General features: G+C 46.8%; 1 protein-coding gene across 1 annotated transcript; it reads left to right on the top strand.

Annotated features, from left to right (window-relative positions):
- Positions 1-815: 815 nt before the first annotated feature.
- Positions 816-3,203, top strand: LOC148134949 (putative G protein-coupled receptor 139). Its single transcript, XM_087985237.1, has 2 exons — positions 816-882; positions 2,302-3,203. The coding sequence occupies exons 1-2, from the start codon at positions 816-818 to the stop codon at positions 3,201-3,203; spliced, it is 969 nt and encodes a 322-aa protein (XP_087841363.1).
- The last annotated feature ends 13,647 nt before the right edge of the window (positions 3,204-16,850 follow it).

Consider the following 16,850-nt stretch of genomic DNA (forward strand, 5'->3'; position numbering starts at 1 on the left):
CAATTCATATGCTAGCATAGACCCACAATGCCATTAGGAAAGAACTTCCAGGATTATGAGACAGCAGGTCTCATTCACTTGTCATGAGGCAATAAATGTCAAAATTCCATGTCCCCTCCTTGATAGCCATTATGCCCCAAATAGATGAGTGAAGTTACTGATATATCAGCATGGACAGTGACAAAAAGAGTGAGGTCAGAGGTGATCCATTGTTTGAAGCCCGTCTTGTTCACTTCGTCCCCTGGCACAAGAAAGAAGCATGTTCTTCTGAATTGGTCCGTCATGTGACTCCAGATCCTGGAAAATTGCAGATGGGAAATAAATGCTGATCTGGGCAGTGATGCACACATTCAGTGCGTGAAAAGAATCACTTTTGAATCCGTAAGTGAAAGGCTCTTATTTAAAGGGGGGAGTTCCTACTCTGGCGAAGAGAAGGACAGCTCTGAGACATAGTTTCAGGCTTGGAATAAACTGTCTCGATGCAATGTCAGTTGAAATAACCTACGGCCTGGTGTTGGGCTTCATGGTGTTTGAGTGGGAAGGGTTATTGCTGGAAGATTCCAGATTCAGTTTTTGTTACTAATTATGATGCAATGCTCCTCTAATTCAGAAATAAACTTGTTATTGTAATTAGTATTTTCAATTACAGAAAGTTGGGGAAAAAAACAGCAACAAAGCTGAGCACTACTGCAACGTCTATCTCTCAAAGGAGCTTCCACACAGTATAAGGTAGCATCTCTGGGAATGCATCACCTCAGAGTTTCAACAAGAACCTTGTCAACCGCGTGAAGCGACAGATCACCTCGGACTGAAAAATGCATCGACCAATTCAGCAAGTGGAGAAAGTATTCGACACCATCCTTGCTCTCGTTGGCATACCTGGTATGTCATTATGGCAATTGACCTTGTTTTAATTTGCTGCTGATCTGCTCTCTGGTTTTACATGTCGAACCATAACGTCTCCAGCTTACTGACTGGTCAGCCTTATCCAGACATCATAATAGTGATAGCGATTCACTGAGCAGCATTATGGGAACTATTCCCCACTCACAGCGACTCACAAATTCACTGATGCCGCAGCATTTGCTGATTTTAGTGTTCTATCATCTGTTCCAAATTCATACCGTTTGAAGGTCTGAGCAAAGGTCAGGCAAGTTAATTCGATGCAACGGTCACTGGATCCTAAACATTAACTCTGCTTTCTCTCCCACAGATTTTGCCAGTCCTGTTGTGCAATTTCTGTTTTTGTTGAAGAAATGAGACCTGTTTTCGCTACAATTTCCATAGTTGAGGGCTGATCTGACCGAAGTCCAACAATGTGTTAAAAAGAAACGACAGGGCACATTAGTTAAACTACTTTTACTGTTTGGAGATCCTAGACGAGGCAGCAGCGTCTGGAAATTGGGGCCAGAGGTTTAGGAGAGGCGTTAGGAAACATTTTTACACACAACTGGTAGGAGAGGATTGGAATTCTTTTCCACAAATGGCAGCGAATTATCAATGCGTTTTCAGTTTAAATCTGACAGCTTTCCTTCTGTTAAGGAAAGTATTTGAGGGATATACACCCCTCAATGCTTAATCTAACTCCCATCCCGCCTGGACATTCTCTACTCTTCATTGGCTCTGGTCAGCAAATTGAAATCTTGACTTATTTCCCGAGTGATCCCTGCACGTCGAGACGTTTATCATGTTCTGATGTTCAGAATTATAGTGTCAATATAACAGCAGTCCTCATGCTCTTATGTTGTTAAATTTGTAGCCCTGCATGCTAGGTAGTCTCGTTTGAAATCTCATGCAGGTTCTGATGACCTGTTTCATTTTGTGGTTCCAATCAGTAGTTGGTGCAAATCGAACAACAGGGGACATTCTGAAACACGGATATCAGGACAGTTTGGTTTGATAACAGTTCAATTTCCAGTCCTATGATGGAGTTGTGAGGGATGTTTCTAATGGAATTCTATGCCTGTCAGAGTTGGAACACAAAACTGTGAGAATTTACTCCGTTCAAGCAAATAGTTACTTAGTAACCAAACAGAATCACAGACTCCCTCCTGCTCTCTTAGGAATGTTGGTGAGCTCAGTCTGTATTCAAACTCCATAATCTCTGGAGTGATTGGGCTAGAGAACACTTTGATGCGCGTGTGAAAGTCTTATAATTCAAACTCACTCAAACCCAATAGCTTCTGCTCACAAAATTTGTTTGTTTGTGGTGCTAAAATCTTATTTTTTTTCTCTCTGGAACTGGCAGTGGGAATTTATGATTAGCGATTCATGATGTGTTTTCCCATTTATCTTCCACAGTTAATTTGCTGGCAATAGTTATCCTTTCCCGGGGAACTTGCGTTGTTTCCTCTTGCACTACTCGCTACCTGGTGGTTATGGCAGCTGCCGATATGATGGTCATTATCACGCATGTCATACTGTGGCGATTTCCCTTTTATTATTATCCGCAGTGTTTCCTGGACTTCACTCCTGTGTGTAGCGTTGTTGGGCTCCTGTTACGTGCAGCGAGGGACTGCTCTGTCTGGTTCACTGTCACTTTCTCTTTTGATCGATTTGTGACCATTTGTTGTCAGCAACTGAAAACAAAATATTGCACTGTGAAAACTGCAAATGTGGTTCTAGCAACAACCTGCACCCTGTTTTGTGTGAAAAACATCCCCTTCTATTTTGAATATGAACCTTGGGTGATAATTAACAATGTGGCTTTCTACTGTAAAACAAAATCAAGCTACTTTACTGAGACTTGGTGGGTGGCATTAGATTGGCTTGATACAGTTTTGACTCCTTTTCTGCCATTTGTTTTAATTCTGTTGCTCAATGCCCTGACAGTCAGAGACATTTTAATGACCAATCGAATCCGGAAGAGGCTGAAGGGTGAGACCAAAGGAGAGAATCGAAGAGACCTGGAAATTGAGAGTAGACGGAAGTCTGTGATTTTGCTCTTCACCATATCTGGGAGTTTCATCGTCCTGTGGTTGTTCATTATTGTAGATTTCTTATATTACATAATTCAAAAAACCAACACTGGGGATTACTCACCTTTTCTACAGGACTTCAGGACAGTTGGTTACATGCTTCAGAGATTGAATTGTTGCACAAACACATTTATTTATGCAGCAACATTGTCTCGATTCAGAGCAAAGATCAGTAATGCAGTAAAATATCCGTTGACACGAATTCCTTGCGTTATGAATAATTAAACGCCCACAGGAGGTTCCCAGTCAATGCAAAACATGAATTGCGTTTGTTTTTATTCACTGTGGAACGTGGTTGTCACTGGCAGGTACAGTATTTATTCTTCGACCTTTGTTCCTTTGAACAGGTCTTGGTGAGTTGCCGTTTGAACTGTTGCAGTCCATGTACTGCAGAGCAATTTGTGCAATGCATCTTGCAGACGCTACACACGGCTGCGACTGAATGTGGGTGGTGGTGAGAGTGGATGTTTGTAAATGTAATTTCCTAATTTCGTGGGGTGCTTTGTCGTGGATGTTGTCATGTTTCTTGACTCTTGTTGGAGCTGCAGCCATCCATGCAAGTGGCGAGTATTCCATCACACTCTCGATGGAGAGCACTTATCCCAGTGCAGGCAGACAACTGAGCTCGGACTCTGCTGATTCACCATCGGAGCACAACCCAAATAAACTGTCCAGGGAAATGGAATTCCCTACTCATTGCGTCCTATCGGCTTGGAACTCTCTCTAACTCTCGATCAAAATCAGAATATTTAGATTGTTCTGATGAAATTAAATGCAGTTTTCAATACCAAAATGATCCACGATTAAATGCATGTTCTCACTTTGTGGTTAAAATTCAAGGGACTCCATACTAATGTCCCAAAAACGAAATTATGAGCTGGTTTAATGTTAGAGAGTACGGCAGGCGATTACATGCCATTTTCATTTAAATCCAACAGGGACAGACGGAGATAGGCAGGATTCACCTTCAAAACAACCGAGACCCGATTGGATAGTGACACACATACAGAGATAAACAAAGTTTGTGAGAAGATTTGTAGCTCGGGTGCTCGTTGCTGTGGTTCTGTTCGCCGAGCTGGAAGTTTTTGTTGCAACCGTTTCGTCCCCTGTCTAGGTGACATCCTCAGTGCTTGGGAGCCTCCAGTGAAGCGCTTCTGTGGTGTTTCCTCCGCCATTTATCGTGGCCTGTCCCTGCGGCTTCCGGTTGTCAGTTTCAGCTGTCGGCTGTAGTGGCCGGTAACTCCATCAACAAACACATAGACCTGGAAGCGGACAGCTGAAACTGACAACCGGAAGCGGCAGGGACAGGCCACTATAAATGCCGGAGGAAACACCACAGAAGCGCTTCACAGGAGGCTCCCAAGCACTGAGGATGTCACCTAGACAGGGGACGAAACGTTTGCAATAAAAACTTCCAGCTCGGCGAACAGAACCACGGCAGCAGAGATAAACAACACAGACACACACTAACACATTCCCAAACTGAAGCATAGCCCAGAAGCAAGGTCTGGTCCCTCATTGAGGGATGGAGATTGAGAATTCATTGAGAGAGCTTGTAAAAACTGGAGTATTCAGTATCACATTTATAATCCGTCTATTTATCTTTCCCACTCGTTGTTCTTCCTGCCAACTCCCTCCGTCTCTCCCTTCATCCCTCCGCCATTTGCGTTCTCTCTCTATCCCTCTCTGAACTCCCTTCTCTCTGTCTCCATCTCCCTGATCTTCTCACATTCCACTTCCTTCTCCTTCTCTCTCTTTACTTCACCTTCTCTCTCTCTCCCCCTTTCCTTCACTCTCTAAAAGGTGGCAAATGAAGTTTCGACAGTAAAGTGTGATGTGATTCACTTTGGAAGGTGTAACAGGAATGCAGATTACTGGGCTAATGATAAGGTTCTTGGTAGTGAAGGTGAGCAGAGAGAACTCAGTGCCCATGTACATAGATTCCTGAAAATTGTCACCCAGGTTGATAGGGTTGTTAAGAAGGCATATGGTACATTAGCGTTTATCAATGAGGGGCAGTGTTTCAGAACAATGAGGTCATGCTGCATCTGTGAAAAATGTTGGTGCGGTCGCACTTGGAGTATTATGATCAGTTCCAGTCACCACATTACAGGAAGGGTGTGGACGCTTTGAAATGGGTGCAGAGGAAATTTACAAGGATGTTGCCTGGTATGGAGTGAAGGTCTGACGAGGGAAGGCTGAAGAACTTGACTGTGTTTTCGTCAGTGAGAAGATGGTTGAGAACGAACTGAATTGAGACAGATAAGTTAATCAGAAGGTTAGATAGCCTTTTTTCCTCGGATGATGACGGCTAGCACCAGGGGATATAACTTTAAATTGAGGAATCATATATATAGGACAGATGTCAGCTGCAGTTGCTCTTCTCAGAGAGTAGTATGGGTGTGGAACACACTGCCTGCAGTGGACTCGCCAACTTTCAGGGCATTTAAATGGTATTTGGATAGACATGTGTGAGAATATGGAATAGTGTAGGATAGTTGGGCTTCGAACTCGCTCAAAGGTTGGTGCAACAAGGTGGGCCGAAGGACCTGTACTGCGCTGTAATGTTCTATATTCTATGGTCTTTAGATAGGATTAATAATCATCTGGAAATGAATAAATTGATTAGGAATACTCATCACGGTTTTGTGAAGGGCAGGATGTACCTCACAAACGTTATTGAATTCTTTGAGAACCTGACCAAACAGTTGATGAGGGTAAAGCGCTTGATGTGGTGCATATGGATTTTAGTAAAACGTGTGATAAGTTTCGCCACTGTATGTTGTTGCACAAAATACGGAGGCATGGGATTGATGGGAATTTTGCGGTTTGGATAAGAAGTTGGCAAGCTGAAAGAAGAGAGAGAGTGTTGATTAATGCGAAATGTTCATCCTGGTGTTCAATTACGAGTGGTGTACCGAAGTGTTCTGTTTTGGAAACACTGCTCTTGGTCATTTTTCTAAATTACTTGGATGAGGCAGTAGAAAGATGGGTTAGTAAATTTGGGAATGACATGAAGTTCGGTAGACTGTTTGATGCTGCTGAAAAATGTTGTAGATTATAGAGGAACGCAGATAAGCTGCAGAGCTGGGCTGAGGGGTGGCAAATGGAGTTTATTGTGGAAAGGTGTGAGGTGATTCACTTTGAAGGGAGCAAGCGGAATAAAGATTACTCGAAAATGGTAAGATTCTTGGTAGTGTAGATAAACAGATAGATATCGGTATCCATGCACAAAGATTATTGAAAGTTGCCACTCAGGTTGATAAGAGAAAGTGAGGACTGCAGATGCTGGAGATCAGAGCTGAAAATGTGTTGCTGGAAAAGCGCAGCAGGTCAGGCAGCATCCAAGAGCAGGAGAATCGACGTTTCGAGCAGGAGCCCTTCTTCAGGAATGAGGAAAGTGTGCCAAGCAGGCTAAAATAAAAGGTAGGGAGGGGGGACTTGGGGGAGGGGCGTTGGAAATGCGATAGTTGTGAGGAGGTTAAGGTGAGGGTGATAGGCCGGATTGGGGGTGAGGACGGAGAGATCAGGAAGAAGATTGCAGATTAGGGAGGTGGTGCTGAGTTCGAGGGTTGGGACTGAGACAAGGTGGGGGAGGGGAAATGATGAAACTGGAGAAGTCTGAGTTCATCTCTTGTGGTTGGATGGTTCCTAGGCGGAAGATGAGGCACTCTTCCTCCAGCCGACATGTGGCGATGGAGGAGTCCAAGGACCTGCATGACCTTGGTGGAGTGGGAGGGGGAGTTGAAGTGTCGAGCCAGTGGTTGGGTTGGTTGGTCCGGGTGTCCCAGAGGTGTTCTCTGAAACGTTCCGCAAGTAGGCGGCCTGTCTCCCCAATATAGAGGAGGCCACATTGGGTGCAGCGGATGCAGTAAATGATGTGTGTGGAGGTCCAGGTGAATTTATGGTCGATATGGAAGGATCCCTTGGGGGCTTGGAGGGAAGTAAGGGGGGAGGTGTGCGCGCAAGATTTGCATTTCTTGCAGTTGCAGGGGAAGGTGCCGGGAGTGGAGGTTGGGTTGGTGGGGGGTGTGGACCTGACGAGGGAGTCACGGAGAGAGTGGTCTTTTCAGAATGCTGATAAGGGAGGGGAGGGAAATATATCCCTGGTGGTGGGGTCTGTTTGGAGGTGGCAGAAATGACGATGGATGATACAATGTATATGGAGGTTGGTGGGGTGGTAGGTACGGACCAGTGGGGTTCTGTCCTGGTGGCGATTGGAGGGGCGGGGCTCAAGGGCGGAGGAGCGGAAGTGGAGGAGATGCAGTGGAGAGCATCGTCGATCACGTCTGGGGGGGGAATTGCAGCCTTTGAAGAAGGAGGCCATCAGGGTTGTTCGGTATTGGAACTGGTCCTCCTGGGAGCAGATGCGGCGGAGACGAAGGAATTGGGAATATGCGATGGCATTTTGACAGGGGGCAGGGTGTGAGGAGGTGTAGACAAGGTAGCTGTGGGAGTCAGTCAGTTTATAGTAAATGTCCGTGTTGATTCGGTCGCCCGAGATAGAAATGGAGAGGTCTAGGAAGGGGAGGGTGGAATCTGAGACGGCCCAGGCAAATTTGAGGTCGGGGTGGAAGGTGTTGGTAAAGACGATGAACTGTTCAACCTCCTTTTGGGAGGACGAGGCAGCGCCGATACAGTCATCGATGTAGCGGAGGAAAAAGTGGGGGGTGGTGCAAGTGTAACTTCGAAAGATGGACTGTTCCACATATCCTACGAAGAGGCAGGCATAGCTGGGACCCATGCAGGTGCCCATGGCTACTCCTTTGGTTTGGAGGAAGTGGGAGGATTGGAAAGAGAAGTTGTTCAGAATGACGACCAGTTCAGTCAGTCGAAGGTGGGTGTCAGTGGAAGGGTACTGGTTAGTACAGCGGGAAATGAAGAAGCGGAGGGCTTTGAGTCCTTTGTGATGTGCGATGGAGATGTATAGGGACTGAATGTCCATCGTGAAGATAACGCGTTGGGGACTGGGAAAACGAAAATCATGGAGGAGGTGGAGGGCATGGGTGGTGTCCCGAACGTAGGTGGGGAGTTCTTGGACTAAGGTGGACAGGACCGTATCGAGGTATGCACAGATAGGTTCGGTGGGGCAGGAGCAGGCTGAGACAATGGGTCGGCCGGGCCAGTCAGGTTTGTGGATTTTGGGCAGGAGGTAGAAACGGGCGGTGCGGGATTGTGGGACTATGAGGTTGGGGGCGGTGGATGGGAGATCCCATGAGGTGATGAGATTATGGATGGTCTGGGAGATGATGGTTTGGTGGTGGGAGGTGGGGTCATGGTCAAGGGGGCAGTAGGAGGAGGTGTCCGTGAGCTGGCATTTAGCCTTAGTGGTGTAAATGTTGGTGCGCCCAACTACTATCGCACCTTCCTTGTCTGCCAGTTTGATAGTGAGGTTGGGGTTGGGACGGAGGGAGTGGAGGGCTGCACGTTTCGAGGGTGAGAGGTTGGAGTGGGTGAGAGGGGTGGAGAGGTTAAGGTGGCTAATGTCGTGGTGTAGTAAACACCCAACAAGGTGACTGCACCTTTCCTATTTCTGACTTCAGTCCATACTACCTCCAAAGGCAGATCCCCCTCGAGCTGCCTTTCTGCAGCCGTTATACCATTTCTATTTAGCAACGCCAACCCCCTCCTTTTTACCACCCTCCCTAATCTTACTGAAACATCTGTAACTAGGAACCTCCATCAACCATTCCTGTCCCTCTTCTATCCACGTTTCCGTGATGGCCACAACACCGTAGTCCCAAGTACCGATCCACGCCTTAAGTTCACCCACCTTATTTCTGATACTCCTTGCGTTGAAGTTTCCACACTTGAACCCATCTCTGTGTCCGCAAGTATTCCCTTCTCCACAGCCTCCCTACATTCTTGGACATCCTGACAAACAGCTAACCTACTTGCTGGACTAGGGGTCCGGATCCCACCCCGCCCCGACAAATTAGTTTAAATCCCCCTGAAGAGTGCGACCAAACCTACCTCCCAGGATATTGGTGCCCTTCTGGTTCAGGTGCAACCCTTCCTGCTTGTACAGGTCCCACCTTCCCCAGAATGCAGTGCAATTGTCCAAATACCTGAAGCCCTCCCTCCTACACCATCCTTGCAGCCACGTGTTCAACTGCACTCTCTCCCTATTCCTTGCCTCACTGTCACGTGGCACCTACAATAACCCAGAGATGACGACTCTGTCAGTCCTAGCTTTTAGCTTCCAGCCTAACTCCCTGAGCTCCTGAATGCCCTCCCCACCCCTCTTCCTACGTGCACCACGACTTCTGGCTGCACACCCTCCCCCTTAAGGATTCTGAAGACACGGTCTGAGACGTCTCGGACCCTGGCACCCGGGAGGCAACAAACCATCCGAGAGTCTCGCCCATGTCCACAGAACCGCTTGTCCGTCCCTCTAACTATACAGTCTTCTATAACTAGCGCTCTCCCTCTCTCCCCCTTTCCCTTCTAAGCCTCAGAGCTGGACTTCGTCCCAGAGACCTAGTCACTGCAGCTTACCCCTGCTAGGCCGTCCCCCCCAACAGTATCCAAAGCGGTATACTTATTGTTGAGGGGAACGACCACAGGGGATCCCTGCACTGTCTGCTTCCTCCCCTTCCCACCTCTAACTGTCACCTAGCTACCTCTGTTCTCTGGCGTAACTATGTCACTGTAGCTTGTCGTGGGCGGCACAGTGGCACTGTGGTTAGCACTGCTACCTCATAGCGCCAGAGACTCGGGTTCAATTCCCGCCTCAGGCGACTGACTGTGTGGAGTTTGCACGTTCTCCCCGTGTCTGCGTGGGTTTCCTCTGGGTGCTCCGGTTTCCTCCCACAGTCCAAAGATGTGCAGGTCAGGTGAATTGGCCATGCTAAATTGCCCGCAGTGTTAGGTAAGGGGTAAATGTAGGGGTATGGGTGGGTTGCGCTTCGGCGGGGCGGTGTGGACTTGTTGGGCCGAAGGGCCTGTTTCCACACTGTAAGTAATCTAATCTAATCTAGCTTCTATCGATCACCCTCTCAGCCTCTCGAATAATCCTCAGTTCATCCAGTTCCAGTTCCCTAACGCGTTTTGTGAGGTGCAGGAGCTGGCTGCACTTCCTGCAGGTGAAGTCGGCAGGAGCACCGGTGGTCACCCCTACCTCAAACATCCTGCAGGAGGAACATTCCACTGCCTGCACTGCCAATACTCTACACTTAGTCTCTAAAACAAGAACACTGAGAATCTTACCCGTGGACTTTAAAGTGAGGTTAGAGGAGGAGGATGGGAGGGAGGCCCTACTTTGTAGGACCTGGGGTCTAGAACACACCCACTCAAATATCAATCACTTACCTTCCCGACCAGCACTGCGCTCCAACTTCACTTCCGCCCAGCTCGCGCCGCTCTCTGCTGTGAAAAGACCGTTGGCGTCGAGGTACGTTCTTAAATATCAATCACTTACCTTCCCGACCAGCTCTGCGCTCCAACTTCACTTCCGCCCAGCTCGCGCCGCTCTCTGCTGTGAAAAGCACTCCCGGCACCTTCCCCTGCAACCGCAAGAAATGCAAAACTTGTGCCCAAACCTCCCCCCTTACTTCCCTCCAAGGCCGCAGGGGATCCTTCTATATCCACCATAAATTTGCCTGCACCTCCACCGACATCATTTACTGCATTCGCTGCACCCGATGTGGCCTCCTCTATATTGGGGAGACAGGCCGCCTACTTGCGGAACGTTTCAGGGAACACCTCTGAGACACCCGGACCAACCAACCCATCCAACCCGTGGCTCAACACTTCAACTCCCCCTCCCACTCCACCAAGGACAAGTAGGTTCTTGGACTCCTCCATCGCCAGACCATAGCAACACGACGGCTGAGGAAGAGCGCCTCATCTTCCGCCGAGGAACCCTCCAACCACAAGGGATGAACTCAGACTTCTCCACTTTCCTCAGTTCCCCTCCCCACCTTGTCTCGGTCCTAACCCTCGAACTCAGCACCACCTTCCTAACCTGCAATCTTCTTCCTGACCTCTCTGCCCCCATCCCCACTCCGGCCTATCACCCTCACCTTAACTTCCTTCCACCTATCGCATTTCCAACGACTCTCCCCCAAGTCCCTCCTCCCTACCTTTTATCTTAGCCTGCTTGGCACAATTTCCTCATTCCTGAAGAAGGGCTCATGCCCGAAACGTCGATTCTCCTGCTCCTTGGATACTGCCTGACCTGCTGCGCTTTTCCAGCAACACATTTTCAGCTCTGATCTCCAGCATCTGCAGTCCTCACTTTCTCCCGGATAGCACAAGGGGACATGGGTACAAACTGAGGGGTGATATGTGTAGGACAAATGTCACAGGTAGTTTCTTTACTCATAGAGTAGTCAGGGCCTGAAACGACCTCGCTGCAACTTTATTAGACTCACAAACTATAAGATCATTTAAATAGTTATTGGATAGATATACGGAAAAAAATTCAGTAGTGTAGGGGATGGACTTCAAATTGGATTCTGAGGTCTGCGCAACATTGACGTCCAAAGGGCCTGTGTTGTACTGTAATGTTCTATGTTCTTTCAGTTTTTTTTCTCTCTCTCCATTCCCTGTACTTCCTTCTCTCCCTCTCCTTCCCAAATTGTCCTTTCTTCTCCTGTCCCTCCTTCGTCCTTCTCCCCCTCCTCGTCTTTCATTCCCTTTTTCTCTCTCCTGTCTGTTCGTCCCTCTCTCTGTCCTCCTCTCTCCCTTCTCCCTCTCTGCCCCTCCCTCTCTTTTTCTCCCGTTTCTGTCCTTCTCTCTCTCTCTCCCGTTGCACCCGAATCTCTGCCTGTCCCACTGTCGTGCTCTCTTCTACTCTGCCCTCTCTTGTCCCCTCCCAAGTACCTGTCCTTTTCCTCTTTTGCCCCAATCCCGTCCTTTTCTCTCTCCATCTCTCTCTCGCTCTCTTTTACCATTTGTCCTGCCCCAATCTCTTTATCTCTTTTTCTGTCACTGAAGCTCTAACTCTCTCACATTCCCTTCCACGCTATCTCATTTTCTCTCTCTCAGATTACAAAGTACCCACACAATTTTGCGTCCCTAAAAATATTTGCCCCGTTTTCACTCCCCTCCCAAATCTATACACATCGCCAGACGTTTTTCCCTCCTCAGTATTTGCCTCACCAAATGAGCGCCCATGGAAATATTGCTGACCCAATGTTATGTGGAGCCCAACTCTCTGGTGCTGATTTAAGTGAGTCTTTGTGCAGCAAATGGGCTGAGGTTTACCTTTTTACTGCAGAGCAAGTTCCCAGAAGTCTCATGTCACAGAGCAATCCTTAGACACTTAACACAGGCACCTTTGCTCTCCATAAATGATCATGGTCTGTCCAGGACTGGCCTCTGAATGGCCTCATTGACTACCTTTCCTGTGGAGACTGCTTTTCCAACCTCTCTGACATTCTGTTTCTCGTGCTCTCCGTTTTCATTTCTCTCTTTCCTTTGTTCATTCTCGGGATAAGGGCATCACTGTATAAGCATCATTTATTGCCCATCCTAATTGACCAGAGGGCGGCTAATAGTGAACTTCATTGCTGTGGGTCTGGAGTCGTATTTCGGCCTGACTATGTCAGCATGGTTTCCTTTGCTAAAGGACCAGATAGGTTTTTCCAACCATCGACAAGGATTCATGGCCATCATCAGATTCTAAATTCAAAATATTAATTGAATTCAAATTCCACTAACTGCCATGGTGGAATTTGAACCCAAGTCTCCAGAACACTGCAGTGATCTCTAGATTATTGGTCCAGTGATAAAGCTGCAAGTCATCGCCTCCCCCAAATCAGCCTTCCTCTGCAACAGACCTTCCATCTTTCCTCTCATTTCCCTGTCACGTTGTCCCACGTCTGTCTTGACAGCGGGAAGATTTGGTGAGAGTTGACAATTCTCAGACATTCGTGAGGCCCTGGTCAACGAATGCAGCGTCCTGGGGGAGAGCTGAAACCCTCAATGCCAATAGACAGTGTAGTAATTGGGTCTGCGCCCCTAATGAAAAAAAAAGTCACTGGAACATCCGATCTTGGTGGAAGCTCGACGCGAAAGTGTTGCTGCAGAGTCTTTAGGTGGAAAGACACCACTTGGTGGCAGAGGGGCACCAGCGACTGATTTAAAACACTTTACATGTAACCTGACTCCAGATTTTGAGAGCAGTTGCAGAGCATTGTGAAATATCCACTCACACCGATAATTTCATTTATTAATCATCAGCAAATCTGTTAAGAGTTCTTGTGGGACAACGATAGTTTCCCTACCTCTGAGTTAGGTGGACCAGCATCGACCCCACCTGATCCAGAAGGATTTAGTAACAATTCCAATGAAAATGACTGAAGAAAGCAGATCGATTGACAGATCAACAGTGAGTCTGACTGATTCTAGTGCATAAGTGTTGTATTTACCAGAAACCTTCATCAACAGATCACCGTCATCAATTTTGGCCTGATGAGTCAAACGATCTTCACACCAAACGTGGATGATGTTGGTTGGAATGGACGGCAGGGGCGGGTTGGACAGTAGTGGGTTTGGGAATAACTGATTGACTAATTCAATACTTCTTGCCCAGACAGGAGCAACGGTTTGTTGCATTCTATGTGAGTGATTTGGAAAATCATTGCTTCAGTGGGCTCAGTGAGTCAATCGATTGGCAGGCTCGAAATGAACGGTCTCACCAATTGGTACTTGATGGTTATGGCCTGGAAGCAAGAGCTAGCGTTCTCTGTCCAATTTCCCATGGCGCTGCAAGGATATCTCAAAATTTTCCCAAAGTGCAATTTGTTGTCAAATTAAAATAGTCTGCATTAGTGATTAGGAATGGAATGAGATTGCACCCCACAGCGTCTGTCTACAATACACTACAGAACTAAAAACGCTCTATTTAACACGTTTACAGATCCTGCATGTTCGTCTGCATTATCTGGGTTTCCTAAGTGGGCTGCACGGTGGCACACTGCTGCTTCATAACACCAGAGACTCGGTTTCAATTCCGCCTCAGGCGACTCGCTGTGTGGAGTTTGCACATTCTCCCCGTGTCTGCATTGGGTTTCCTCTGGGTGCTCTGGTTTCCTCCCACAATCCAAAAATGTGCAGGTTAGGTGAAGTTGGCCTGGCTAAATTTCCCGTAGTGTTAGGTGTAGGGGTAAATGTAGAGGAATGAGTCTGGGTGGGTTGCGCTTCGGCGGGTCAGTGTGGACTTGTTGGGCCGAAGGGCCTGTTTCCACACTGTAAGTAATCTAATCTAACCACATAGCCATGGACAGAGTTGTTAACTCCTTGTTGATTGCTGCCCCTTAAGACTGTCACAACTGATCATTTCTGCGTAATTCTCAAGAAGCCCTCAGAACTTCCCTTCACAGAAATGCACCTATCTACTTAACTGTTCAGAACTGATTAGCTGATTTCGTTCGAGGTCGGTTTGCAAAATAAAATGAGACTAAAGATATGTGTGTAATTCCTGCATTGACTGCGATAATCACTGTGGTTTTAAGTGTCTTGCACTCTCCTGAAGGGTGATGCCATCAGGTTAAACTACCATCAGTTGTCTGTCTCTCCAAGGAAAGAGTGAAACATTGGTGACTTTAGCTTACTGTTCTGTCTCAATGCTTTTATTTGTGAACACAAGAAAACACCCTTTTGCTCAAACATCTGCTCAGAATCAATATTATGTATAAAGTGATACTTCTCTCACTGGATCGTCGGAAGTTGAGAGGTGACCTTATTGAAGTTTCTAAAATTTTTATTGCCATTGATCAGGTGAATAACAAGCGTCTTTTGCCAGGGGTGCGGGAATTCAAATGAGGGAACAGTTTTTAAATTGAGACAAGAACTTTATGCAAAGTACTTGACCGTCAATTTTATTGCACAGAGAGTGGTTTGTGCGTGGACTGAGCTGTTAGAGAAAGTGGTAGATGTACAGCCATGGAGTCATAGAGATGTACAGCTTCGGTCCAACTTATCCATGCCGACCAGATATCCCAACTCAATCTAGTCCCACCTGCCAGCACCTGGCCCATATTCCTCCAACCCCTTCCTTTTCATACAACAATCGAAATGCTTTTGAAATGTTGCAATTGTACTAGCCTACACCATTGCCTCTGACAGCTCATTCCATACACGCACCACCCTCTGCGTGAAAAGGTTGCCCCTTAGGTCTTTTTCCCCCTCTCGCCCTAACCTATATCCTCTAGTGCTGGACGCCCCCACCCCAGGGAAAACACCTTGTCTATTTATCCTATCAATGCCCCTCATGATTTTATAAAACACTATAAAGTCACCACTCAGCCTCTGATGCTCCACGATAAACAGCCCTAGCCGATGCAACCTCTCCCTGTAGCTCAAATCCTCCAACATCCTTGTAAACCTTTTCTGAACCCTTTCAAGTTTCACAACATCTTTCCAATACGAGGGAGACTAGAATTGCACGCAACATTCAAACATTGGCCTAACCAATGTACTGTATAGCTGCAACATGACCTCCCAACTCCTGTGCTCAATACTCTGACCAATGAAGGAAATCATTCCAATCTCCTTCTTCACTAACCTATCAACCTGCGACTCCACTTTCAAGCAGTTATAAACCTGCACTCCAAGTTCTGTTTGTTCAGCAACACTCCCGAGGAGCTTCCCATTAAGTGTATAAGTCCTGCTATGATTTGCTTTCCCAAAATGCAGCATCTCGCATTTATCTAAATTAAACTCTATAGTGACAGTACAACGTTTAAAAGTCAATTAAATAAATTCATTAATAGGAAAAGTTGAGAGGGTTGAGGACAAAATGCAGGCAAATGAGACTGGTTTAGTTTGAGAACATGATTGGTGTGAGCTGGTTGGACTGAAGGGTTTGTTTCTGGGCTGCATAAATCTATGACTAAGAAGAAAGCCCCACAAAGATACGGGCCATGTCAGGTAGCATTAGAACATTAATTTGAGATCCTCAGATCGTAACAGGTGTTCTATCCAGGTATTGTATTGCCTACCTATTATCCTCAAGTTTCAGCTTACCCTTTCCCCATGGGCGAACAGTGGTATCGCGTTAATGTATTGGATTGATGACCCAGAATCCCAGGCTAATATTGTGAGCAAGACATTGAAGTCCCACCTCAACAGTTGGTGATATTTGAGATCAATAAGTACTGCAATAGACAGCTGGCTTAATGCTGACTATCTGACAAAATATGAAAGGCTGAGAGGCATGGAAATGTCTTGCATGGAAACAATTTCTTCGCTCCAAGTTATGCCTGCCAGCCAGATGTCCGTTATTCATCTAGTCCCATTTGCCAGCACTTGTCCCGTAGCCCTCCAACCCTTTCTATTCATTAACCCATCCAGATGTCTATTTGAATCCTATAGTTCTCCCAGCCACCTCCACTTCCTCGAGCAGCTTATTTCATACTCGCACCATCCTCTTCATGAAAATATTGTTGCCTCTTCAGTCCCCTTCATATGTTTCCCCGTCACCCTATATCTATGTATTCTATTTCTGATCTTTCCCACCCTACGGAAATGACATTGTCTATTTACCCCATCATGCCCCTCATAATTTTATAAGCCTCTCTCAGGTCATTCTTCAACACCCGACCCTCCAGGGAAAACACTCCAAGCCTATTCAACCTTTCTATATAGCTCAAACCATCCAACACTGGAGTATCCATATCAATGTCTTTTTCTGAATCCTTTCAAGTTTCACAACATCCTTCCCGAAGGTGGAAAAACAGAACTGGACACAATGTTCCAAAAGTGGCTGAACCAATGTGTTACAATGCTACTGTGTCCTCAGGTTTTTTTTTTAGCTTTCAGCGGCATGGTAATTGGCTAAGTTCGAATTAAGCTGGGTTTGAAAGATTTCTTGGGGCCCTTTTGTTTACCCTAACAGATGATACCCCCAGCCTAAGGTTATCA

Source organism: Chiloscyllium plagiosum, unplaced genomic scaffold (assembly GCF_037043375.1).
Source record: "Chiloscyllium plagiosum isolate Xiang-an unplaced genomic scaffold, Cpla_swu_hap1 HiC_scaffold_51, whole genome shotgun sequence".
NCBI classification, from domain to species: Eukaryota; Metazoa; Chordata; class Chondrichthyes; order Orectolobiformes; family Hemiscylliidae; genus Chiloscyllium; species Chiloscyllium plagiosum.